Source organism: Lutra lutra, chromosome 15 (genome assembly GCF_902655055.1).
Source record: "Lutra lutra chromosome 15, mLutLut1.2, whole genome shotgun sequence".
NCBI classification, from domain to species: Eukaryota; Metazoa; Chordata; class Mammalia; order Carnivora; family Mustelidae; genus Lutra; species Lutra lutra.
In genome coordinates, this window is record NC_062292.1 from 23,669,978 (window position 1) to 23,697,495 (window position 27,518).

General features: G+C 37.2%; 2 protein-coding genes across 4 annotated transcripts in view; one reads left to right on the top strand and one right to left on the bottom strand.

Annotated features, from left to right (window-relative positions):
• The window catches only part of RALGPS2 (Ral GEF with PH domain and SH3 binding motif 2), a 157,004-nt gene that overhangs the window by 37,772 nt on the left and 91,714 nt on the right, over positions 1-27,518 (bottom strand). The gene's annotated exons all lie outside the window — the stretch shown is intronic.
• On the top strand, positions 1,252-27,180 carry ANGPTL1 (angiopoietin like 1). Its single transcript, XM_047703965.1, has 5 exons — positions 1,252-1,602; positions 7,393-8,238; positions 22,231-22,424; positions 23,817-24,087; positions 26,487-27,180. The coding sequence occupies exons 1-5, from the start codon at positions 1,593-1,595 to the stop codon at positions 26,672-26,674; spliced, it is 1,509 nt and encodes a 502-aa protein (XP_047559921.1). The 5' UTR covers positions 1,252-1,592; the 3' UTR covers positions 26,675-27,180.

Consider the following 27,518-nt stretch of genomic DNA (forward strand, 5'->3'; position numbering starts at 1 on the left):
GGTTTATTTCACTTACTTACATTACTTGTCTCATTCTTGTGAGTATCTGGTCTTTGTACACCTTGAGTTTGCAACCCCTGATATACCTATATATGTCACAGAATTTAAAGAAACAATTCTGTGAAAGAGGCAGAAACTGGGCTGACTTTAAATAAACAATGTGGTTCGACAGAAAGAAAAAAACAGCTCAAGCTAAGGCAGCAAGGAGGGGAAAGCACATGGTATATATAAAGCACATGGTATATATAAAAATTAGAAGCCCTGCAAAATTTTACCTAGAAGCTGCAATCAGTAATTATAGAATTCAAGGAGAGACAGTATGGCACAAGGCTTTGGAATTAGATTCAAACCCCAGTTCTACTACTTAGTAGTGAAGTACCAAATCAGTTAAGATGCCCCAATTTTTGTTTCATTAGCTATTAAGCTACTTAATCAACACTTCTGAGTTTAATGAAATATAATAGCACAGTTAGTACTGAACAGTTACTAATTCTCTCTCTAGACTTTTCTAAATCCACAGAGCCAGCAGGGAGTCAGAACTCTTTTTCAGGCCAGGGTTATGTTTGCTTTTAAATCTCCAAACATCAACTACTAAGAATAACCTTATTCAAACAAGAGGGGTCATGTTTTCAGAATAGGAGCAAGTGACACTATGTAACATCAGAATTTTTGAGGTATTACGTTAATGAATTTCATACACAGACTTCCATTTATATTTAGTAATTATATGTATGAACAGTTTTATTAAGAGACATTACACAGTAAGATATATCACAACAACATCAAGATTCGTCTATGTTTAAAACCTTCTGAAATGGCAACTTAGTGAAGTTTAAAAATTCTCTACAATATGAAAAGTATTACATTATTTAGGTGGCTGCCGGGTGACAAAGTCTCTTGTTCTTTGTAACAAAAAACCAAACTTATCAGCCTGTTACTATTTCTGAGAAGCTGAGTACTATTTTTTCAGTACTCAAGTTAAAAGATCTCTGGCCAGCAGACTAAAATGTTTGTTTTATAATTGCCCGCTGAACTATGATAGTTTGTTTCCAGATGGTGCCCTTCCTTCAACCTGCACACAGTCTCTCCTTGTTCAGAGCTATTCAACCTCCTGCTGATCCCACCACCCCCACCCCTATTTAAGGCTAGAGAGAGGAAATCCTAAGGAGGAGATTTTCCCCTTAGTCTCCAGCAATTTTTAGTGACGTAGTATGTGGGCTGAACTTGAGTTTACTGAGAAAGAGAGGGAATCACTATTCGAGGGTGCTGTATGTACAATCTGGGTCAGCTGCAGCCGGTTACTGCACTTCTCCATGTGGCAGACAGAGCAAAGCCACAATGCTTTCTCTGCCGGATTAAAGACAGCCCACAGACCAGAACTTCCACTATACTACTTAAAATTACATAGGTGGCTTGTCAAGTTCAATTGATTAGTGTTGTAAGAAGAAAAAGAAGTTCCTTATTACAGCTTGAATTTGACGGTCCAAAGCAAAAATGCAATTGCCATTAAAGTCACAGAGGAACAAACTTCTACACTGATTTTTAAAAGCAAGAAAAAGAGCAGCAAGTTTCTGGGTCTGCTTTATCAACAGATGCATAAAGGTATTTTAATATTTATTTTTCTTTGACATTCTGTGTATGTTCAAAATTCTACATCTGTAGAAATTTCAAAATCTTTTATTAAACGAAGAATTTTAAAATATACTAACAAGTTATTTTAGCTGAAAAAGGGCTGGGTTTTTTTGCACCTTTATGTTAAAAAACTGATCATTATGTACTCTGTGATGATTAATGCATGCTTTGAGGTTCAATTTAGTAATATTTGGTATATATGCTTATACATTGCTACATACATGTTAGGTTTCAGAAAACAAGTGCTTTAGTGACACCAGAAAGAAATTTTAACAAGTAACAGATTCAATGTATAAAGTTTATAACACAGTGATTAAAAACAAAGGGATACAAACAAAAGAAAAGAGCTGTAAACATTAGTCTCTCTCCATGCAATTCCAGTGTTTGTGTGTGTGTGTGTGTGTGTGTGCTGGCAGATCATGTATACTGTTAGAGATCTTAAAGTATAGCTATGAAACACAGCTAAAAAGATATAAAATTAACTGGAAGGCTTTGCAACAATCCCTCAATTATAGTATAACCAAATATCAAGGAGAAATTTTGGTAAAGATTTAAGCTAAGTCTATGGTGTTTCTTGCAAAAACTCAAAGAATTTTAAATAACTTTTCAGGTTTACGTGTCACAGTTATTTAACTTGGGTAACAGAAATTAAAACTGCTATACCTAGAATTACTTAAGAAAGCAAAGTTATTGATACATTAAAAAAAAAAAAAACAACAACCTAAAACTTTGCAGGTTAGAATTAAGGAAAAAAAGAAAATGTGACTTAACTATTAAGTAGTCAGCAATAACAGTAGAAAACAAGAACCCAAAAGATAGAATTACTTAAACTGTATTAAGTACAATTACTTAAATACATGATCAAAAGACTAAGAATATATATATTTTAGACAGACATAATTTCGGTAACCAAGCAAGAGGTTTCTTTCAATATTCTACTTTCTTTCAATATTCTACTTTAATTGTATTATGAGAACTGTTAAAAATAAAATTACTAGTTAGCAAAATTACTAGTTTGCTTTAAACACCAAAGACACTTAAGGTTTTTTTTTTATGATCTGGGGATCCTGTTTTTCTAAAACTAAAGACATTAAATGGTAAGAAACTTCAATAAGCAAACAACTGTAAAGCTCAGATTTTTTCAACTTTACTTTCATGTCTTTTCCTTAAAGATTCATACTCTAAATCCTGGGAGGATCTCTGTTGAACATATTTTACAAGAAACTGATAAAATGTCCAAGCAATACTGCCATCTCTCTCTTTTCTGTTGCTGTTTGCTATGAAAAGTGCAGAACCTCATTAAACCTCGGTTCTTAGTGAAGCCTTAGGCAAGCATCGAATCTGAAACCCCAAACATAAAGATAACTACTATCCCTTTCTTTAACATCTCCGGGGATGAGACTGTTCTCAAGTCTTTTCCCAGAACATAATTCACCATCTAGAAATATCTAAAGCATCTTCAGTGCTTCATAAATTTAAGTTCATTGCCTCACGCTGTTTTCAGTGCGTGACACAGGCAGTTAAATGCCTCTATGCATTTACCATCTGAAAGGAAGTAAATCCTGATTTTTATTTCTTCTCTCTACTAGCTGGCAGTGTAGCAACTATGAAGAGAAATAATACCAAGAAAATTAACTCAAAGCATGGACTTTTTTTTCCCCTTTTTTTCCTAAAAACAACCAAGCAAAGGCATCGATTTAAACCTAAGTATACTGTAACGAATTTATAACGTTCTCTTGGGACCTAGGAAAGTTTTAACATATACAGAAAGGTTTTATGAGGTAACACAGATTTATAGAACTTACACTTTTAAAACAGAACGTGGTGGGAAAATATTAAATTAAGAGAATGTTTTCAGAAAATGTAACAGTAAATGTATTTTTAAACCAGTTCTTACTCATGATGTAGCTAGTCTACTACTTCAGAAATGTGTCTCCTTATTCTTCTTTGGGTGACAACGAAGTCACTACTTTTATAAGGTCAAAGGAATTATATTTCTTTAAGAACAAATGTTTAGTTGCTTCCTTTAAATATTTAGGTCAGATTCTCTCACGGTACACGAGGATTTATCTTACGATTTAATCGTGCAGGAGCCCATGAAGAGCCAAGGCAGACCACAACGAAGGGAAGCTACTGCTATTTTAATTTCTCATCTTTGTTCTTTCATGACAACACTGACGTAAAGTCACAATAACAGTCTTGGATTACATGTTCTTAGTTGTCCTATACAAATCTGTGTCTGGTAGGAATACAAGCTGTTCCAATCAGAATATTGTTCATGAAATTCTACTTGTTTTGAAGTTACACGACAGCTTCTGAATTTCCCTTGTTTTGGTAGCTTATTTCATAGATTATTTAAATAAAATAACTTTATAGTCTAAGAATTTCCATTCTATTATTAAAGTGAAATGAGTGAAAAAAAAAGTGAAATGAGTGAATCTGAGGACTAGTAAGTTAACTATGTAGGAGAAATACTGTACATTTTACTGTCCCAGTTTTAAAAATAAACCATATCTAAATCCCATGAATCTGCAAATATAACGAAAAATCTTTTATTGGTAACTCTAGTACAATAAAAGTCCTTTTCTTATAAAATAGAAGACTTTAAGGTCTAAATTTTCTCGACATCAGAGGCATAAATATAAAAACAAAAAACTAAAGTACTCATCCAAGTGTGCTTTTATCAGTAAGCAACAGCCAGCCTCTGATACTAATATGGAATATTATTGTGCTCATTCCTCTTATCTTGGTTATGTTAGTGAGAGACAAATGATTTTCCACACTCCATCCACTCTGCTTTATTTTCATTATCACTCCACTTTGAAAACACCATTTATTTGAAAACACCAAAGGAGACATGGTTTAAAAAGGAGCAGTCATCTTTATGAAAGCAGCTGGAGTCCTTATTTCATGGATCGTAAGAACCTTCATTTTGGGGGGAGGGTTCCTAATCACAAGTTAGTTCTGTAGCTATCAAGTGATAGTAATACATACGGGGGGAAGGAATGACAGCAGAAGTCTGGGATTGAAAAATGATGCAAACAGCCTAACAAAAATGATTCACAAATACCTTTTCATAAATAAGTAATGGGTCCATGTAAAGACCTACAAACCAGAAGAAGACTGAAAAACACGAAGCACAAAGTTAAGGCTCCTCTATAGTTACAGCATGACTACGATAAAATTCACAGGTCCGGAAAAGTTACGAGAAGAACTGAATCCAATGTGAGTGCCAATTCTGGCTTCTCTGGGACTTTATTTCTTTGTAAAAAGAGTATACATTTCTTTCACAAGTGCTGTTGTGAATGCAAATAGTTAACAAGCATTAAGGGATTGTTATGCTCTCGATGACAGAAAATAGGACAGAATATGTCACCATATGCTGCAGTGGTTAATGAAAAAGAGAAACAAAAACTCTGGAGTCTTTTGCCTAGGTTCAGACTCTGGCTGCATCTCTCAGAAGCTGTGTGACACTCTGGGTAAGGTCCTTAATTTCTGGATGCCAGTCCTTCACTGAAGATGAGGACTGTAATAATATACTTAAAGGGCTGGAGTTACAAGTAATTTACTTAATACATGCAAAAGGGCTTAAAACAAGGTCCAAAACCCAAGGAGTATGAACTACTGTTATCACTGCATTGCTAGTTTTAATTGTAGGCATAAACAATTTGGGACCTGACTTTTCAAATCAAAAAACAAGAACCTGGGTGGAAAGTGGGACAGAAGAGTTCTGCCTTAGTGTATCCACTGCCGTCCTTCAAAAACAGCAGTTAGGCACCCAGTTTATGAGGGGGGAAGGTGGGCCATGTGCTCCAGCAGCCTGCTTGTGCGGCTGAGGGAAGCAGCACATCTCAGCCACTTTACTGCAACTACTCCCGAGGGAGGTAACTCGTGAAACAGTAAGCAGCTTCGGTTCTTAAGAGCAAGTCCTGGTGTTTCTACAGAAACTGTACTATGAGGGACAAGTGTTTCTCTGTCACAGCAAAAATGAAACACTCCAAGCACACAAGCCAGCAATGCGTGCCACTGCTAGCAATGTCAGCTGAGGAGCTGGGGAACCTGAATCCTTGACCTGTTCTAATACTACCGATTTGCGGGGCCCGGGCTTTCAAAATGCACATGAGTGCAAAGAGGTTCTCAAAGGCACCTTCCAACTCTAACAATCATATTCAACTACAGAGAGTTTCTTTCCTTGGTAATGGTTTCAGGAAACTATTGAAATTTTACTAAAATACTGTTCAGTAGACTCTCTGTTATAAGAATTAAACTGCTTTAAAAAAAAAAAAAAGAATGAACCTGCTAAATCATATGTAAGCTTAGAGCATTTATATGATTATGATTATAGTTCAGAAAACACAATTACCCACAATAATGACTGTGAACATTCTCTCATTCTTAAACTTGTCACTAATCCCAAAAGGACAGGCTACAAAAACAAAAAACATAACGCCAAAACTTCCTGGTCTGAGATCTGTCTAAAAATTGTCTCTTTGACAGATAAAAAAGATACTTACTATAGAGGGCCAATTAACTAAAACCACATAATATAAATATAAAATAATAACTAATAAAGTCACCTGCTATTAACTTTAATACTAGTTAGGGAAGAGGGGCACCTGGGTGGCTCAGTCAGTTAAACATCTGCCTTTGACACATCCCAGTGTCCTGGGATCAAGCCCCACATCGGGCTCCCTGCTCAGTGGGGAGACTGCTGCTCCTTCTGCCTCTCCCCCTGCTTGTACTCTCTTTTCTCTCAAATAAATAGATGCAATCTAAAATAAATATATAAAGTATATTTAATACTAGTTAGGGAAGAATGTTTTAATTAATACCTTACAAACATTGTGTATCACTTTCGGAGCCTTCAGACAATAAGTAAACTTTCCAAAGGTAAGAAAAGTGTCTTATAGGGTCTCAAAGCACCCAAGAACACTAACCCTATGCCTCTGCACACAGTGGGCACTGAACTGAGGAATAAAAAGCATTATAGTGAGGTGGTAGTTGGAGAGCTATTCCCTGAAACCTAAGTTTTAGACAAATGCAAACACATTATGATGTTGAATTTAACAAATTAATAACATTAATTTTGGCCCAGTTTAGTAACACCAATAGATACCCAGTTTTCCCCTTATTTTTTTTTAATATTATTGACTTTAAAAGTAGGTTAAAATTGATTTTTACTTTTCCCCATCGGTTTATTTTACTTAAGAAAAGACATGAACTTTATTTTTTATTTTTATTTTTGAAAGATTTTATTTATTTATTTGACAGAGAGATCACAAGCAGGCAGAGAGGCAGGCAGAGAGAGAGGAGGAGGCAGGCTCCCTGCTGAGCAGAGAGCCCGATGCGGGGCTCGATCCCAGGACCCTGAGATCATGACCTGAGCCGAAGGCAGTGGCTTAACCAACTGAGCCACCCAAGCGCCCCAAGACATGAACTTTAATGCAGTTTTCTAGTTAACACATTTTGAATTCTAAAAAGTAGTAGTATATTTAACAATTTTTGATAAATTACGAAGTGCATGCAATGTAATCCACACACGGCTGAGAATTCTGTTGGAGCACACTGATTTTATTAGTTTTTGTTTATTTTTTTAAGGGACCACCTCAAATATAAACAATTATTCTTAACCCCAATATAATACAACCAGCTAATAACAGTATCATCTTGACTGCAAGATGACTCATCCTGGGTTTTGCTCATGTTTATTATTCTACTTTATTTACTTACTTATGTTTTCATTGGTTTGTTTTTTAAAAGACTTCATACAACCTCATTTCAAAATGAAGGCTTTTTTCTGGACCCTAAGTGTGCTATTCTTCCTACTAATGGGCACTGGACACTGCAGAGGAGGAGAGTTCAAAATAAAAAAAACATCCCAGAGGAGATACCCTCGTGCCACAGATGGTAAAGAGGAAGTAAAGAAATGTGCATACACATTCCTGGTACCTGAACAAAAAATTACAGGGCCAATTTGTGTTAATACCAAAGGGCAAGATGCAAGTACCATTAAAGACATGATCACCAGGATGGACCTTGAAAACCTGAAGGACGTGCTCTCTAGGCAGAAGCGGGAGATAGACGTCCTGCAGTTGGTGGTGGATGTAGATGGAAACATTGTCAATGAGGTAAAGCTGCTGAGAAAAGAAAGCCGTAACATGAACTCACGTGTTACTCAACTCTATATGCAACTACTACATGAGATTATCCGTAAGAGGGATAACTCACTTGAACTTTCCCAGTTGGAAAATAAAATCCTCAATGTCACTACAGAAATGCTGAAGATGGCAACAAGGTACAGGGAACTAGAGGTAAAATATGCTTCCTTGACTGATCTCGTCAATAACCAGTCTGTGATGATCACTGCGTTGGAAGAACAGTGCTTGAACATATTTTCCCGACAAGACCCCCATGTGTCTCCTCCTCTTGTCCAGGTAGTGCCACAGCACATCCCTAACAGTCATCAATACACTCCCGGACTGCTGGGAGGTAACGAGATACAGAGGGATCCAGGTTATCCCAGAGACTTAATGCCACCACCTGATCTGGGAACTTCTCCCACCAAAAGTCCCTTCAAGATACCACCAGTAACTTTCATCAATGAAGGTAAGTTACCTCTTACTGTTAAAAATGGAAGTATGAGGTTAATACGTTTTATGGTTTATGAAATAATGCACATAATAAGTCTTTATTCTTCATCTTGGTGATGTAATTATACATGAACATTTTTGTTTTCTATTAATCAACAACTGAACTTAAATACATCTCTCAGCTCTGAGTCCAAGAGTTCCTAAAAACAGTGTATTCTGTGAGGAAAGTTATTACCTTCCAACCAAATTCTTACCATCTAAGTTACTAGCATTAAGACAGGAATGAGTCCACAATCCACTTCTAACCTCTACAACCATCCCATCAGCCTCCAGCTGGGTCCTCTCACTGCTCAACAATCCTTTGTTTACCTCTTGCTGCTCTTCTCATTCTCCTCCTCCCCAAAAGGAACATTTAAAAATTTGCTTTCACTCTCCTTAAGCCTGTAATAATACCTCCTCCTTACCTCCACTCTCGACACGCATCATCTATTGCTGTAGTGAGATGAAGTCTACCCAGTCCTAGTTTCCTTCTTCTTTCATATCTTGAAAACATCTGCACAACACCCATGCCTTCTTGACCTCAGTCGTAAGAGGAAAAGGTATCCCTTCCAATTTCTAAGACTAAACAAACTACAACTTTTATCATATACCCACATATGTATAAGTAAGTTTTCACTAGGATAATAAAAAACCCTAGAATTGATCTTAATATCCATACCTCTATTTCTTAATTCCTTCCCTTCCTTCCTCCCTTGTTTCCTTCCTTGTTGATCACTGATCTAAGTGCCCAGAATACAAAGATGAATACTTTACCTTTGTTTCAGTTTAGTACTCACTGCTAACTTTCTAAATATTTTACCCCCACATCCATTTTCTCATAAAGCATTCTCCTGAATCTTTACAAATTGATTTGTTTCCTCAGAGTGGAAAGAAAAGCCCAAAGGCCCAAAACTAAAAAACAAATCATAGTTCATTCACTTATTGAAAAGGCAGCACATGAAACTGCACACAGACTATGGAACAATTTTAGATCTCGAAAAGCAGCACACAGACTGGAAATACACACGGCATGAGCACCTCTCTGCATCAGTGGAACCACGGAGCACCCACATCCCTGCTTTCTCGGGCATCCACATCGTAATATTAACTCTTCCTACTTCCCTAGGTCCTTCATTTGCATCTTCTTCCTCTCCTACAGCTTAAGAAGTTTGCCTCAAGATTCCCTATTTTACAGGTCTTACACACCTTCAAGGCTACAAGTATCACCACTGCTCAAATGCGTCCTGCTTAGAGCTCTCCCTCCTGATTCTTTTTTTTTTTTTTTAAAGATTTTATTTATTTATTGGACAGAGAGAGATCACAAGTAGACGGAGAGGCAGGCAGAGAGAGAGAGAGGGAAGCAGGCTCCCTGCTGAGCAGAGAGCCCGATGTGGGGCTCGATCCCAGGACCCTGAGATCATGACCTGAGCCGAAGGCAGCGGCTTAACCCACTGAGCCACCCAGGCGCCCCTCTCCCTCCTGATTCTAACCAGTGCTGAATGTTTGCTTCTGGATGCTCTACCATCACTGCACAAGCTGCTGCTTCCTCTCTGCCTTCTTCCAGCTTATCTGTCAACCAGGCAACTTTCAAGTCTTAAGTAAAATAGTATCTTAAATGTTACACATTCCCAGATTCAAACAAACATATCTGGATGGCTCTTTCCCCAAATTGTTAACTATGCCTTGAACACATTTTCTCTATCAAATTACACTAGGGTTGTCTGCATGTCTGTCTCCTGCTAGACTGAAAGCTTCTGGAAGAGAGTGAACGGTCTCAAACATCTAGCCAGGATCAAGTTTTGGCACACTGCACGCAGCATATTTCAAGCACTACAATAGATATTTGAGGAATGAGTGAATGAATAACTGAAGCTTAAAATAATCCTTTTCCCAGCCTAGCATTTTCCTTTTAGAAGTAATTATTATAGAGGTAATACATATTTCTTGAAGAAAATCTAGAAAATAGTAATAAGCTTTTCAAAAAGCTTCACTGAATATCCAAACAGTAATGAAAGTTAACACTTCTGTAATAATCTTCAAGTCTTTCTTTTGTCCCCCCTCTTGTTAACATGGTAATCACTATTCTTATAATTTTAAAAGACAACTTTGTTCTTTTTCTATCTCTGTGGTTATACCCTTAGGATCAATCTCTGTTACTAAGATTGACGGGTCATTTGATTTTGATTTCTCTACTGTGATTCATGCTGCTCTGTATTTCTGAATTTCTTGGCTCATCCCTGTCACTTCCCTCCTGCCCCACACGTGTAGTCAGCAGAGTTCTATCCACGCTGCTTTTCTTTCATGGACTTGTCCCCCAATCATTTATTTATTTTTAAGATTTTATTTATTTGAGAGAGAGTGGGCGCATGCGCGTGGACATCGGGTGGGGTGGGAGGGCAGAGGGAGAGGGAAAGGGAGAAGCAGACTCTGCTGAGCAGCACCCTGGGATCATGACCTGAGCTTAAGGCAGACACTTAACTAACTGAGCCACCCAGGTGCCCCTTGTCCCTCATTTCTATTCAGAGACAGAATTCTAAGATCCAAGTTATTTACGGCAGCACCTGGAAGATGGAGACTTCTGAATTATTATAGCTATGTAACATTGGGATGGGGTGGGGTGGGCGGGCAACTGCTCTGTGCCCCAGTTTCCTCATCTATAAAAAAAGAAGATAATAATTGTACTTACCTCCAGAATTTAACACTTGAGGAGTGCTCAGAATAGGGCCTGACATTCAAAATGTTAACTCTTATTAGGAATGGTATAATAGTTTGTTGACTAGTCTGGCTCCATTTTCCGTCTCCATCAGAATATATTCTATATTGCCAACGGATCTATCTTCTTAAATTACCACTTTGATCACATCACACTTCTGCTCAGCAGTTCCCCATTACAGACAGAAAATGTGCATTTTGCTTAGCCTGGGTAAGAACAATATCTTCCTCAAATGAAACTTACTTCTTTAGCTTTCCTTCTACTAATTTCCTTCACAAAAACCATCTGCTTCAATAAAATGAATCAATTCATTGTCTTTGAAATATTTACCATGCTTTCTGCCTATCAGATTATAAGGCTCAGACATAAGATAAAGTGAAGTAAATTAAAAAATAAAATAAAATAAAAAAAAAAAGCAGCAATTCCTCCTTGAAGCCCTTGTTGACTTCCTCAGGCTTAAAGTGATTGTTCCTCCCCATGAATGTCTCTTTTCTCTGGAACATAAAATATATACAACAGGGATGCCTGGGTGGCTCAGTCGGTTAAGCCGCTGCCTTCGGCTCAGATCATGATCCCAGAGTCCTGGGATCAAGTCTCGCATCGGGCTCCTTACTCAGAGGGGAACCTGCCTCTCTCTCAGCCTCTGCCTGCCATTCTGCCTGCTTGTGCTCGCTCTGTCTCTGACAAATAAATAAAAATTTAAAAATTCACACACACACACACACACACATTCCTTCTATTCCCTCTTGAATTATCAGTTATCTTCACATGTATTTACAGCACTCAAATACACATTTAAGTAAAATGTCTTCCAACTATAATGTAAGCTCCTTCCTGGTAGATGGATATTGTATCTCATTTGCAGATGCTAAATAAATGTTGGTTTAACTTGTTATTACATTTTTCATAGAGCTTTGTAAAGTTGTCATTCCACAGACCTTCATGAAAGTATTTTAGTACATTCTACTGTACTGTATCCTTCAATTTATACTGTTCTCACTCTCAGTAACAAGAGGCTACAATACCATTATGTTAGGTAAATGATGATCACTATTCCCTCACACACCCTTTGATTTTCAAAGGAAAGATGTATACAAAATGATCCACTGGGTATAGAAAGGAAAAAAAAATGTATTTTTAACAATCTTTTTAAAAGTATTTGTTCTGGGGTGCCTGGGTGGCTCAGTGGATTAAAGCCTCTGCCTTCGGCTCAGGTCGCGATCTCGGGGGCCTGGGATCGAGCCCCGAATTGGGCTCTCTGCTCAGCGGGGAGCGTGCTTCCCCCTCTCTCTCTCTGCCTGCCTCTCTGCCTACTTGTGATCTCTCTCTCTGTCAAATAAATAAAAATCTTTAAAAAAAGAAAAGTATGTGTTTTGTTTAAGCTTTTAATGTGTACTTCTCAGCAAAGTAGTTTATTCATATAACATAAATAAACATAATTGAATTTGTGGAATTATTTTTTTTTAACTGATGGAATGTACAATTAGGTAGGTATGGAGATGACCACCATGGAGTATTTTCTGTGGGTTTTTAATCTTAAGTGGATGGGATCATCAGTTCTCAGAGAAGTCATTATTCACATATTCATACACTGATACATTTAAAAAGGCTTATACAAAATGAACTCTATCAGTTCTAGATTTTATTATACATTGAGTTATAGTGCAGGAATAATCCTGTACTTCAGAATTAAATCCCATGCTAGGGATTCAGCATATCGAAAGTCCCATTACACCGACTTTTGTTTTGATAAAACAATGATGTTTATATTCCTATTTACCAATCCTTAATGTAAAAATTAAGGGAAGATATAACTTCTGTTATTCACTATTTACTTGTTGCTACAAGTTGACATAACTTTTCACTTATTTTATTCTATAAATATTGGTCTTTGATATTGAAGGACATAATGAGCTACACTGTAAGAATGGTCATTAGAACACTAGCAAACATAAAAACGAAAGTGCATAGAATTAAGAAAACCTGTTTCCTCCTCCTGTTTTTAACCTTGGGGTTAGTAACAGACTTTGCCTGTCTGGATCTACTCTCTCATTTGTATAATGAGTTGGATGGACTGGACAACTCTAACATCACGTTTTAGTTCTAACATTCTATGATTTCTATCAAACATAAATTACTCTAACAATAATAAACAGACTTGCCCTTTTCTTTTCTTTATATATAATGTGCAAAAATCTGTGTGCATATTATTCTAATCAGACTGGAAAATATGTCTGAGCTGTTTGGGTACTTGTACAAAAGGGGCAAAGATGGATGGTCCACCTGTACTTACAGATGCTCTGGCACCGAGAAGTTTGTATTACTGTACTCTGTGTGTGGGAACATGGTCTAGAAGTCTAAAGTCTCTAAATGTATAATGTGTATGTATTATTTAAAAGTGTTTCAGCCAGTCACAGAAAGTCAAATACTGTATGATTCCGCTAATACAACATACCTAGGGAAGTCAAATTCATACAGACAGAAAGCAGAATGGCGGTTGGTGAATGGAAAGTTGTTTAATGGACACAGGGTTTCAGTTCTGCAAGACGAAAAGACTACTGGAGACTGGTTGTGCAACAAAGAGAAGGTACTAATGCCACTGAACTGTACATTTAAAAATGATGAAGTTGGTAAACTTTGTTCTATCTTACCATCATTTTCCTAAAAAGGTGTTTTAATGACAATTTTATATTTTTCTTTTAAAATGGTTTTAAGAAAAATGCACCTCAAAAAAACTTACAATGAACTTTAAAGCAAGGGGTGCCTGGGTGACTCAGTTGGTTAAGTGTCTGCCTCCAGCTCAGGTCATGATCCCATGCTCCTGGGATCGAGTCCTGCATTGGGCTCCTTACTTGTGGGGAACCTGCTTCTCCTTCTGCCTGCTTTGCCTGCCACTCCCCTTTCAGAGCTCGCTCGCTCGCTCGCTCTCTCCCCCGCCCTCTGACAAATAAATAAATAAAATCTTATAAAACAAAACAAACTAAATAAATGAACTTAAAGCAAATAATGCAATACTTTTGTTAGATTAAAAATAGTTATCTCCAGAAACGTTACTCTCCCTCCAGCTTAAAAACAAAATATTTGGGGCGCCTGGGTGGCTCAGTGGGTTAAGCCGCTGCCTTCGGCTCAGGTCATGATCTCAGGGTCCTGGGATCGAGTTCCGCGTCGGGCTCTCTGCTCGGCGGGGAGCCTGCCTCTCTGTCTACTTGTGATCTCTCTCTGTCAAATAAATAAATAAAAAGAAAATCTAAAAAAAATATATATATATTTGAGAATTTAACTACACACCTGGCAAACTGCCATCAATAAAATCGTTTAACATTAACTTAATGTTATTCAGTGGCTACATTTTGGGTTAGTCTTTTATAAAAAACAAAACATATTACTCTTTTACAAATGGTATATTTATAAAAATAAGTTTATTGCTTGTAGGCAGATGGACCTGAGAAAGTTCCTGCACACTGTGTTAGGGCACAGATCTGAGCATCAGGAAATCTGGATTTTGGAAAGACTTTTTTGTTGCGTCTTTTTTAAGAAGACTGTTGTGATTAAAGGAGGTGATGCATATAAACATGCTTGTGTATGGTATGACCATCTATTCCATTTTTCTGTGCCCTTCCCTATATGTGCCTTGCTTTGCCATGTATGGGTATAGAAAAGGTAAGCTTTAAAAGCAGTCATTAGGGACGCCTGGGTGGCTCAGTTGGTTAAGCAGCTGCCTTCGGCTCAGGTCATGATCCCAGCGTCCTGGGATCGAGTCCCGCATCGGGCTCCTTGCTTGGCAGCGAGCCTGCTTCTCCCTCTGCCTCTGCCTGCCACTCTGTCTGCCTGTGCTCACTCTCGCTTCTCTCTCTATGACAAATAAATAAAATCTTAAAAAAAAAAAAATAAAAAAAATAAAAGCAGTCATTAGAAACTTCATATGCTTTTTAGTGGATAAGCTAATTTTCAAATATGTATAATGCTTCTTATTGGTATATTTTAAAGATGCAACTGATTTCAGTGGAATACTCATATATTAACACTTAAAGAGGAAAAATTAAAGACTGTTTAGACAAAGGGACCATTGGAATATGACTCTTGTTACAGTTAAGGGGAAACAATTGATAAACTCTTTTGTAATTAAAAAATATAAGCTTGGGTTGCAAACTGCATTTGAAACTTACAGATTAATAAACATAGTAATCCACATTATCGGAAGAATCTATTATTGCTTCAGAAAGTATTTGCCTCAAACTTCCCATTCTGAAATGCTGTCAAATATGTTTATCTTATACTTAGCTCACAACCCAATTAAAAAGTTTACCTCTCAGAAAGATTGTACTTGCTGACCAATTATTTGAAAGCTCTAAACTGATTATCTTTTTTGTCCTGTTCCTCCTATCACAAAGAGCACAGGAATGGAATGAAGTTAAGAAAATAAACGAGGAATTCAATAACTTTAGAAAGGGAAGGCTTTACCTTTTAACTTAAGCAATTAAACGCCCCCCCCCCTTTTTTTTTTTCAGAAAAAAACAAAAAAAAAACAAAAAAACAAAAAAACAGGTATGTTAAAGATGGTTCCCAGTAAAGGTATATTCCAAGTATGAAAAAATTTTGTTAACCCATTGTTCTGGGCAAAATATGGGTTCCTTTTTTAACATCTTAATTTTATTTTAATTTTTTTCAGTGTTCCAAGAGTCATTGTTTATGCACCACACCCAGTGCTCCATGCAATACATGCCCTCCTTAATACCCACCACCAGGCTCATGCAATCCCCACCCCTGATGCCCTTCCAAAACCCTCAGTTTGTTTCTCAGAGTCCACAGTCTCTCATACTTCGTCTCCCCCTCCGATTTACAATTCACTTTTCCTTTCCGTCTCCTAATGTCCTCCATGTTATTCCTTATGCTCCACAAGTAAGTGAAACCATATGATAACTGACTTTCTCTGTTTGACTTAAAAATATGGGTTCTTAATGAAAAATACACCTTGGGAAATAATGTGGCATGACTGTTCAATATTTTTCTTTCTATGAATCAGATCTATTAACTGGAGTTTGTTAGTCCAATAAAAACTTTTAACCATCAGATAAACTGAGGAAGAAAGACACTTGTCCTTCAAATTCAATGTACAAAATTCTAGTTTCCTGCCTTAAGAAGAGTCCAATTGTGTGTCAACAAAGATGAAGACTATTTCAAGATTACTCAATGCAAGGAAAAGGTTAATAAAACTCCCATTTTAAAAGAAAGGTACTTCCAGTCTATACTGTATGGTGCACCATTATGAATAAATTCCTGAAGCATGTCAATTAATTTACATCTAATAATACGCAAACTTGCAAGTTAAATCTGACCTCTCAAAAACAAAGCTGTTACTTTTCTACTAGTCATTTAAGAATTCCTATTAGGCAATGATTTTTATGGTAGAGAAAGAAAAAACATTTAACATAAGAATGTCTTATATTCTAACTCTAGGCAGAAAGTAACATATTCAAATAGTAATGAAAAAATGTTTCTGTTAAGATCAACAATACACACTGGCTAAGAAAGGTTAATGGTTTATTTATAAAAATGAATACAAATAAATACTAAATTCCGATAATTACTATCTTTACTGAGGAGAAAAAGTAGCTGAAAGTACTACTAATTTTATACAAATGTTCTGGAAAAGGATTTTTTTTTTCCTCAAAGATTTTATTTATTTATGTATGCATGTATGTATGTATGTGACAGAGAGCAAGAGAGAGAAGTCACAAGTAGGCAGAGAGAGAGGGGGAAGCAGGCCTCCTGCTAAGCAGAGAGACTGATGCGGGGCTTGATCCCAGGACCCTGAGATCATGACCCGAGCCAAAGGCAGAAGCTTAACCCACTGAGCCACCCAGGTGCCCCTGGAAAAGGGTTTCAACTAAATTCTCCTAAGCCTTGTGATTATCTAAGTCTTAACAAGCACCCAAATTGCAAACATGCAGGCCACCACAAACAAGTGGGTTGTAAATTAAAGATCATTTTATTTTATTTTTTTAAAATATTTTATTTATTTATTTGACAGGCATAGATCACAAGTAGGCAGAGAGACGGGAAGAGAGAGAGAGAAGTGGAAGCAGGCTCCCTGCTGTGCAGAGACCCCGATGCGGGACTTGATCCCAGGACGCTGGGATCATGACCTGAGCTGAAGGCAGAGGCTTTAACCCACTGAGCCACCCAGGAGCCCCTAAAGATCATTTTAAATGTGCATAAAATGAAGTCTTATCAAACGAAAGCGGGATTTAGGAAACCCAAAACTCTCCAATTTGGTTAAATATCCAAGGGCCTTTTAAATAGCAGAGAAGAAACAAATACTATTTTACAAATACTTTGTAACACTCAAAAGCTTGATGTTTCTAAGTATTTTAAGCTATTCAAATAACCTAATTAAAGTCCAACTGCTGAATATATCCTTAAATATAAAATGTAAATTGCCAAAACTATAATTAAATGAGTGCAGAGCAAATATTTAGAAGAATGACATTCATAAAACAAACAATATAAAGGTGGTATTTATAAGAATAAGCAAATTTCTGAAATGAGAGATATTTATGTGGATTCCATTAAGACTACTTCATATGTGCATTAACTACAACAGAGTTCAAAGTAAGAGCAGTATTCCTCAGATATCCTTGACTATTCTGGAAGTGACAACTTAGAAAAAGTGTGACTACACTGAAGAATCAATTTCAACTCTACAGCCAACCTCAAGGGCTCCAAGTGTCCCCCTTAGCCATTACATCTCAGACGTACTAGACTTGTAACTCCTCTGTAACATCAAGCTCTCTTTGGATTCCATCCCTCAGCTCCAGTGACTCATGTGTGGCCGTGATCAGATTCCTTAACCCCACAGGCCTAAATCCTCTTCAATCTTCAAGATTCTGCTCACATATAAGTAGACTTTTATCTCTGTTAATCTGGGTTAGTTATTTCTGGCCAGTGTCCCATGTGCCCTACAGAACTCCATCAAAGTACCTATCATATTGTTAAGGAATTCTCTCCTTACTTGCCATTTCCCCCATTTCCCACTTGACTCTACGGTTGTTTCTTTACCACCCGAGACTAAAATTTTCTAGCCTATTGTTGATGCAGATAGACACATCTGGAAAAAGTGCACAACTGAGGAAATTCTGGAAACCACGGTGGCTCCAGGAATCACTGAGTTCAATAAATATTTGAGTGTCTAAGTGGGCCTCCCCTGCGGAAAGACAACCAAAAGATACAATCTTTGCCATGGAGAGCTGTATGAGTAAAAAAATGAATATATTACCATGCACTACACAAAGCAATGCAAGAATGGACCCGGAAATTAGACTTTACTTTTCCTTCTATTTCACTCCCACATATAAAATTAAAGTTCTATAAATTTCATCCTATCTGAACTACAACCTTTCTATCCTTCTCTTACCTGACTACAATGCATGTTTCTGTAATGTTTAGTAGCTCATATATGACTGGTAAAAAAGAAGGAGAGTATCAGTAAAACAAAGAGGTCATACTGGCTCATTGGGAGTATTTAACAGCTAACATCAGCTGTTAATTTTGGTGCAATATCTTATAGAACATAAGGGTTTTCAGGAATACAGTATTTTCTACAATAGACATGACTATACATTCATCTTTGATTAGCCATATTAAATTTATTAAATAAGCATATATTTATTAAAGGAGTTCCTGCTGTGCGTTAGGGATAGCAACAAAGGACAAAAGGCTACTAACAGTTAATGATGATGCTACTCTGTAAAGTATTGTGCAAAAAGTTCTGAATACTTTGTCATTTAGATTCAGTAACTGATAAGGTAGATAATATAAAAATAATTCTCACTGAATTTTAATGGAGTATGATCTAACTTATGGCCAGTCTGATAAGCTCAAAAATGTTACTTTTATCATAGTCTTCCCTAGCTTAAGAACCCATTTATAAGCTTTCACAGGCTAACCAGTATCTTCATGAATACAGAAGCATAAATTCTCAACAAAATTTTAGCAAATCTGGCAACCTTTAAAAATAATAATACACTATGACCAAGTCAAGGTTATCCCAGAAATACAAGGTTGGTTTAACATCAAAAAATAATCAACAAAATTTACCTATTAACAAACAAAAAAAGAAAACCCTGTTGTCTCAGTAGATAAATAAAAAGCTTTTGACAAAATCCAAAGCCATCATGATAAAACGCTTAGAAAACTAGGAACAGAAGGAACAAGAATTTTTGAAGTAGTTGTTATAGCTTAAAGGACATGTTTGTAATGAATGAAAGCCTGGAAATTGCAGAAGAGAAATTAAAAACTATTTAAAAAAATCAAATTGAGGGGTGCCTGGGTGGCTCAGTCAGTTAAGCAACCAACTCAATCTCAGATCTCAGGGTTGTGAATTCGAGCCCTGCACTGGGCTCCATGCTGGGCATGGAGCCTACCTAAAAACAAAAACGAAAACAAAAACTGAAACTCTAGAACTAAAAAATTCAATACCTAAAATAAATGTAACCCAAGAAAGACAGCATTAAGTCTTTACAAGTAGTTTCTCAAAATTTTTACTAGTATTATGTAGTGTTTAGTCACTGTATCATAAAAACTCTGAAACAGAAATATCGATAAAACATTAAAATGTGGGCTAGAGGGGCACCTGGGCGGCTTAGTGGATTAAGCCTCTGCCTTCAGCCCAGGTCATGGTCTCGGGGTCCTGGGATTGAGCCCCGCATCCAGTTCTCTGCACAACGGGGAGCCTGCTTCTCCCTCTCTCTGCCTGCCTCTCTGCCTGCTTGTGATCTCTGTCTGTCGAATAAATAAATATTTTTTTAAAAAATGTGGGCTAGAGAAATAGATCCATCACTTGATTTTGTCTGTGGTTTTCAATTGTCTTGTATTTAAAATGTGATGGCGGGACCCCTGGGTGGCTCAGCGGGTTAAGCCTCTGTCTTCGGCCTAGGATCAGCCTAGGATCGAGCCCCACATCAGGTTCTGTGCTCAGCAGGGAGCCTGCTTCCCTCCCTCTCTCTACCTCTCTCTCTGCCTACCTGTGATCTTTCTTTCAAATAAATAAATAAAATATTTAAAACATGAAGGCAAGTTAATTAATTCATTTACTTAAAAAAAGACTGACAGAAAAAATGCAATCTTGCCATTTGCAATGACGTGGATGAACTACAGGGTATTATGCTAAGTGAAATGAGTCAATCAGAGAAAGACAATTATCTTATGACCTCACCGATACGTGGAATTTAAGAAACAAGGCAAAGGATCACAGGGGAAGAGAGGAAAAAATGAAGAAGATGAAACCAGAGAGGGAGACAGACCCAGAGAGGGAGACAGACCACTAGAGGCTGTTAATCTTAGGAAGCCAACTGAGGGTTGCTGGAGGGGGGGTGGGGGGAGGGGGATGGGGAGGCCATGAGGCAGTGACTGAGTGACAGACATTGGGGAGGGTATGTGTTGTGAGTGCTGGGTGTTGTGTAAGACTGTGTAAGATGTGTAAGATGAATCACAGACCTGTACCCCTGAAACAAATAATACATTATACGTTAATTAACTGAATTTCGATTGAAAAAAAATCAATGATTACCCGCCAATAGTTAAAACACTGATAATGTGCAGTCAGAAGAAAAATGAAAATAGTCACCATTCTCAAGGAGCAATCTAGAGGCAAGAGTTCAGTCTCTAAGAACCCCTTCTAATGATGCAATTGTGTAATTATTTATTTAATGAGATCAATCTTTCCCCAATTAGCCCCAAATGGATCCTGTATATATTGGCACAGTGTAGATAACACATTTCTTAAAATTTCAACAATCCCATTAGCATTATAATGAGGATTTTCTTGTATGAACTTTACTTGACTAAACTCTATTTTCACATAATTTTTAAAAATTGCACATGTCAAAATTTAAATATTTCTAGTAAAATATAAAGTTTGACAACTGGGTTTTCTACACTTTGTGTTGTTCTAAAAGATCTGTGGGGTAATTCTTATTTCTGAATCACTTAATACTTTTACATGCTTATAAAAAAACAATTGATCAAAACACTGAAGAATGGTGCAACTATAGACTGTTCAGTAAAACTTAGAAGCAATCTTTCTTCAGATCCAAAAAATGTGGAAATCACAAGTTCAAGAGTCAGCTCCTCTACAAAACATCTCACAAAATGTTTTATCATTTTAAAAGCTATGAAGAACTTACTCATGTATTAAAAATTGGGAGGGAACCCATAAAACTACAAAACAACACAAGAGCAAATGTAGCCGGCAGTTCAGAGCATGGGCTCTGGGATTAGAAAGAACGGGTTTAGGTCTAGGTCTTATTACCTTCTAAGATATAGGACCTTAGACGAGTTAACTGTTGCATCTATAGCACATCTGTAAATGATCACAGGGTCATTGTGTAGACTAAATAAGAAAATTACTGTTCGTCATATAAATTGATACAACTCTTTAGAAAGGCATTTTGCCAACATTCCTGAAGTGTATTCTTATGGACTGTCGAATGAGAGGAAAAAGTTAACAGATTCTTTAAGTTTGGGGAACTCTGGTTTATTTCAGGGCTTCTTAATCTTTCATATGTGCATGCACACTGTGGGTTTCCAAAAGGGTAATATAATACTTAGCAATAATAAAACTTATTTGACCATGGTTGGTCATTTTCACTCAGTACCTCAAGGGATTAGTGTGTTCCACAGAAATCAAATTTTGGAAACTGTAAACCAGGCACTATGAAGAGCTATAAAAGTGTTTCACACCCTCTTGATCCAGTAGATCAATCCAACAGCATTTTTATAAGTAATTATTTGACAAAAATGAAGCCAATAAGATGACACTTTGTATACTTTTATAATAGCAAAAATCAGATGAAACCTCAATATCCAATGACAAAGGAATAAACAATGATGTATCAATGTTAAAAATTTATATTACAGCTACTAAAAGTGTCAGAATGACTGCAGTCCCACCACAATTTCTGTTAAAAGACAGAATCCAACTTTCTATGTGTGTCAGAATGATGACAATATAAAAATGTTTTTCTATGGACAAACACAAGAACAGTGGAAAATGAAACAAGTTAATCTTCCATATAGTGGGACTGGGGTAATTCTTTTATTTGGTTTCTTAAACTTTTATGGTGTTGTGTATATAACAGATAAAAAGTGGTATCTTTATAAAGAAAGCTATAAAGGGAAGACTTTTGATTAAAAACTATCTCAATATGGCTCTGTTCCTATTAAGTTTCCTGGTAATCAATGACATTTTCATTATAGGACCATTCAAAGACTGTCAGCATGCAAAAGAAGCTGGACATTCAGTCAGTGGGATTTATATGATTAAACCTGAAAACAGCAATGGACCAATACAGTTATGGTGTGAGAACAGTCTGGATCCTGGGGGTTGGACTGTTATTCAGAAAAGAACAGACGGCTCTGTCAACTTCTTCAGAAATTGGGAAAATTATAAGGTAAATCAGTGATTCCGATCCGGGAATGTGGAACATAGCAGCTCTTATAGAAGTAACCATTCTGTGCAAATAAATAATACAGTTTAAAAATAACTATCCACATATTTTTCATTATCTACTCTCCAGTTTTAAAGTCAAAATTAAAAGGTAAAAGGGAAAATGAAGTTATCCTTTCAACTGCCTGTTTTCATTCTGGATGATTTATACATATATTTAATTCTTAGCGAAGACTACTGCTGATTCCATTTTCTAAAAAGACAACTGCTTTTTTGTTTATGACCATGTTATGATCAGCAACTGTATTTAAGCAATATGAACTATAGAACTTCAAAAAATGACCATTTCTCTAGGACTGATTACCTCTGATAACTGTCCCCTCATGTTGAAAACTGCTTACCCCAAAGGCTGGTGCCGCTGGGAAGTAACGTACCCCTGACTGTCACACGGGACCAGAGCCGTGCAGCAGTCATTTTGGAAAAGTAAGCAACCAGTCCTTGTTAATAATTTTGATGTTTACATGCTAACTGTAGGAGTGGTATACACCCTCCAGTTCAAGGATGGCAGATGGGTGAGATTACATTTTCTACATGGTCAATTCTTTATTCAGAATTACGTAAGTCAGGTGATTACTCACTTTTAGGTGACATTTTACTGGCAGTTAAAACTGAGACATTAATACATCCATGTTAGAAGTTATTTCTAAGCAAGTAACTAGGGGAAAAAAAGTCCTGCAAAACAATCTTCTTGAGAACACAGGTAGTGTTAAGATGAGGTTTACTGAGCCTTAGGCTGTGCTGTTTACCTACCATGGTGAACGCTTGTGGAAACAGAAGAGTTCCTTGATTTATTTTTTAAAAAAAGTCAACAACTTTTCCAAGGTGGAACTCTGAAGATTACTGCTGTATCTTCTGATATTTATTGTAACAGAGCTAAAGAAGACAATGTGCTTTAACAACAGAATACTATCATTTTTACTGAATGATCATAAGATGTTAAATACCCTTTTTGTTTGGCTATCAGGGTGGAGAGGGACAGTTACAGATATACTCTTAGAAAGACAATTTTGGCTCTTTGTACATGAGAGATTAGGAATCCTTTTCAGAGATCTGGGTAGCTTATTAGTTGATGTTTTTAGTAGCTAGGAATAATTTTCATTCTCTTTTGCCTTTTTCTGATCTGTAAAGTCTGAAGCTAGCTGTTCAAGTGAATAGACAAAGTAAGAGAGAGCAAAACAAAACAAAATGACTATGAGGGGCTTGTAAAAATCAGGTAACCTATTAAAAGGGAAGTTCACTAAATGGTGAGTATTTATCAAAGGTTTAAAACTTATCTGTAAAGAAGTTTACTATCTCTACACTTATTTATGCCCTCATGCTGTTTGTTTATTAACAGAAAGGGTTTGGAAACATTGATGGAGAATATTGGCTTGGACTGGAAAATATCTATATGCTTAGCAATCAAGATAATTATAAGTTGTTGATTGAATTAGAAGACTGGAGTGACAAAAAAGTCTATGCAGAATATAGCAGCTTTCGCCTGGAACCTGAAAGTGAATTCTTTAGACTGCGTCTGGGAACTTACCAGGGAAATGCAGGGGATTCCATGATGTGGCATAATGGTAAACAGTTCACCACACTGGACAGAGATAAAGATATGTATGCAGGTGAGTAAGAAAAACTGATGTGTATTCTTTGCAGAACAACTAACTTCTATATGCATTACAGAGAACCCTGCTATTAAAGTATATGGTACTAAAAATCTTTCCAGAAAGTTAATTTTGGACTCAATCACAGGTTACATAAGCTGCCAAAAGGTTAGTATCTCTTCTATAAGGCAAGCCCAAAGTGTGAATGAACTCTATGAAACGCAAAGTTCTATCATTCCAACCAGGGGCTGGGATGGGGGTTTGGGGGGAAAACAGCAAAAACTCAATTCACCTGGAAACAAAACAATGCCTGAAATCCATAACTACTACTAACTAAACACCTACTACATGCCAGGCACTGTTGCAGGTGCTATGGATACAGCAATCAAAAAAGTTCCTGCCCTTCTAGAGCTTATTCTCCAGGAGACAAAATGATTTGTCAGGTGGTGACAAGTACCCTAATAAAAATAAAACCAGAGAGTGAACAATGAGTGATGAGCAGCAGGGGGTAAAATGGGTGCTATTTTATACAGAGTGGCCGAGAAAGGTTACCTTGAGAAGGTAACCTTTGAATAAAGACCTGAAGGGAGTGAAGGAGGCCAGCCATATGGGGATATGGCTTTGATAAAGGCATTTCTTAGTACTTACATGGAAGGGAATAGTACGACTGCAACATGTGGTAGGACAGCAAAAAAGCTTTACTCAGTGGGGAAATTAATATTCTCTTTAAAATCAGTTAGGCAGGGACGCCTGGGTGGCTCAGTTGGTTAAGCAGCTGCCTTCGGCTCAGGTCATGATCCCAGCGTCCTGGGATCGAGTCCCACATAGGGCTCCTTGCTCAGCAGGGAGCCTGCTTCTCCCTCTGCCTGCCACTCTGTCTGCCTGTGTTCGCTCTCTCTCCCTCTCTCTCTGACAAATAAATAAATAAAATCTTAAAAAAAAAAAAATCAGTTAGGCAATCCAGACTTAACACTTAACACTATGGCACCTGGGTGGCTCCTATCTGACTTTGGCTCAGGTCATGATCTCAGGGTAGTGGAACTAAGCTCGCATTGGGCTCCCTGCTCGGCAGAGAGCCTGCTTCCCCCTCTGCACCTCTTCCCCTCCTGTTTGTGCAAGCAGAGTCTCAAACAAATAGATAGATAAATAGATAGACAGATAAAGTCTTTTAAAAACTCTTAACATTAATTTTCATATACTTTTTCCTTTAAAAAAAAAAAAAAGATTTGTCAGAGAGAGAGTGCGCATGAGCAGGGGGAGCAGCAGGCAGAGGGACAGGGAGAAGCAAGCTCCCCACTGTGCAAGCAGCAGGATGTGGGACTTGATCCCAGAACTCTGGGATCATGACCTGACCCAAAGATGCTTAACCGGCTGAGCCACCCAGGCTTTTGCCTTTTTTTTTTTTTTTTTTTTAAAGATTTTATTTATTTATTTGACAGAGAGAGAGATCACAAGTAGGCAGAGAAGCAGGCAGAGAGAGAGGAGGAAGCAGGCTCCCTGCTGAGCAGAGAGCCCGATGCGGGGCTCGATCCCAGGACTCTGAGATCATGACCTGAGCCGAAGGCAGCGGCTTAACCCACTGAGCCACCCAGGCGCCCCGGCTTTTGCCTTTTTTAACCCAGATTTCTGGCCCCGATAAAGAGATATCCCTCCTGAAAACTGATCTACTTTTCAGCTGTATATTGGCATGTAGGTCTCTACGTTAACCTATTTTACAATGGCAAAAGAGGAAAAAAGAGAGAGATGTAACCAAAGTATACACCATATTTACAGAAACACATCTGACCACTGGTAGGGCTATTCTCTTTTATATTATTTTGTGCTATTTTAATAATTGAATTTTCCCAAATTTACTTTTAGCAACTCTGTATCTTTCCTTCCCAATCTCTCCCCTCTCCCTCTTTCTCTTTCACAAACGCTATTTGTGTTTTATTTACCCTGCTACCCCAAAATTAAATCACTTAATTAAAAAAAAAGCATGTAGGGACGCCTGGGTGGCTCAGTTGGTTGAACAACTGCCTTCGGCTCAGGTCATGATCCTGGAGTCCCGGGATCGAGTCCCGCATCGGGCTCCCGGCTACGCGGGGAGTCTGCTTCTCTCTCTGACCTTCTCCTCGCTCATGCTCTCTCTCACTGTCTCTCTCTCAAATAAATAAATAAAATCTTTAAAAAAAAAAAAGCATGTAGTAAACAAGCAAAGGGCAAGATAAAGGCAATTCAAGTGATATTTCAAGTAGCTGATACTTCAGGAGCAGTAACAGAATGAATGAAGAAACAAAACCACACAGATAAAAGGTAACTGAAATAAGTAAGAAAAACTCAAATAGTCCCAAAGGTAGCTTAAGTTTTTGATGGTTTGCAGAGTACTGCACATAGAAGAAACCTTTACTTTTCTATCTCTATTTTTTTCCTCAAAGGAAACTGTGCCCATTTTCATAAAGGAGGATGGTGGTACAATGCCTGTGCACATTCTAACCTAAATGGAGTATGGTACAGAGGAGGTCATTACAGAAGCAAGTACCAAGATGGAATTTTCTGGGCTGAATATCGAGGCGGGTCATACTCCTTGAGAGCAGTTCAGATGATGATCAAGCCTATTGACTGAAGAGAGACAGTCTCCAACTTAAACGACACAGAACTCTGTATTTTTCAGTTCCTAAAAATGTAAATGTTACATGTATATTGTTTTGCACAATTCACTGCTACAGATATAGTTTTAAAAATGAATGTTATCGTAACTATAAAGGGGGACTTATGAATGTAATTTCATCTTTCCTCAATATACTGCAGAAGGTTATTTGTACCCATAACCCTATTTTTAAAACTATATTGACTAAATACAGGTAAAGCTTGTTTTATAAAATGTAAGTATTTGCCACAATGTATAACAAAGCTTAGCTTTATTTTAAATCAAAACTGAATACATTTTCAAGAACAATTTATTTAAAAACTTTATGAGATTGCTCTAACTTCCAATAGAAAAATAATTTTAAGATTTCAAGCCAAGTAATACATTTTATTTATAAAGTTACAGACAGGAAATTAGAGAAAACTCTAATTTTGCCAAAAGAAAATACATTTTGCATTGAATAAAAGTTATTTCAAACTGAATTTGTGCCTTTCACATGAAATGATTATATCTGAATTCTTGACAACATATTATATGCCGATTTCCCCAAAGAATTAAGTGACCCACAGTATTAAAATATATATATATATATTTTTTTTTTTAAAGATTTTATTTATTTATTTGACAGAGAGAGACCACAAGCAGGCAGAGAGGCAGGCAGAGAGAGAGGAGGAAGCAGGCTCCCGCCGAGCAGAGAGCCCGATGCGGGGCTCGATCCCAGGATTCTGAGATCATGACCTGAGCCGAAGGCAGCGGCTTAACCCACTGAGCCACCCAGGCGCCCCTAAAATATATATTTTAAAACAAAAATAATCTTTGC

Bases quoted from the DNA above. Each gene is read 5' to 3' on its own strand.
- ANGPTL1 (XM_047703965.1), top strand. The intron at 8,239-22,230 runs GTAAGTTACCTC...TTTTCATTATAG, and splicing joins AGTAACTTTCATCAATGAAG to GACCATTCAAAGACTGTCAG. The intron at 22,425-23,816 runs GTAAATCAGTGA...GTTTATTAACAG, and splicing joins GAAATTGGGAAAATTATAAG to AAAGGGTTTGGAAACATTGA.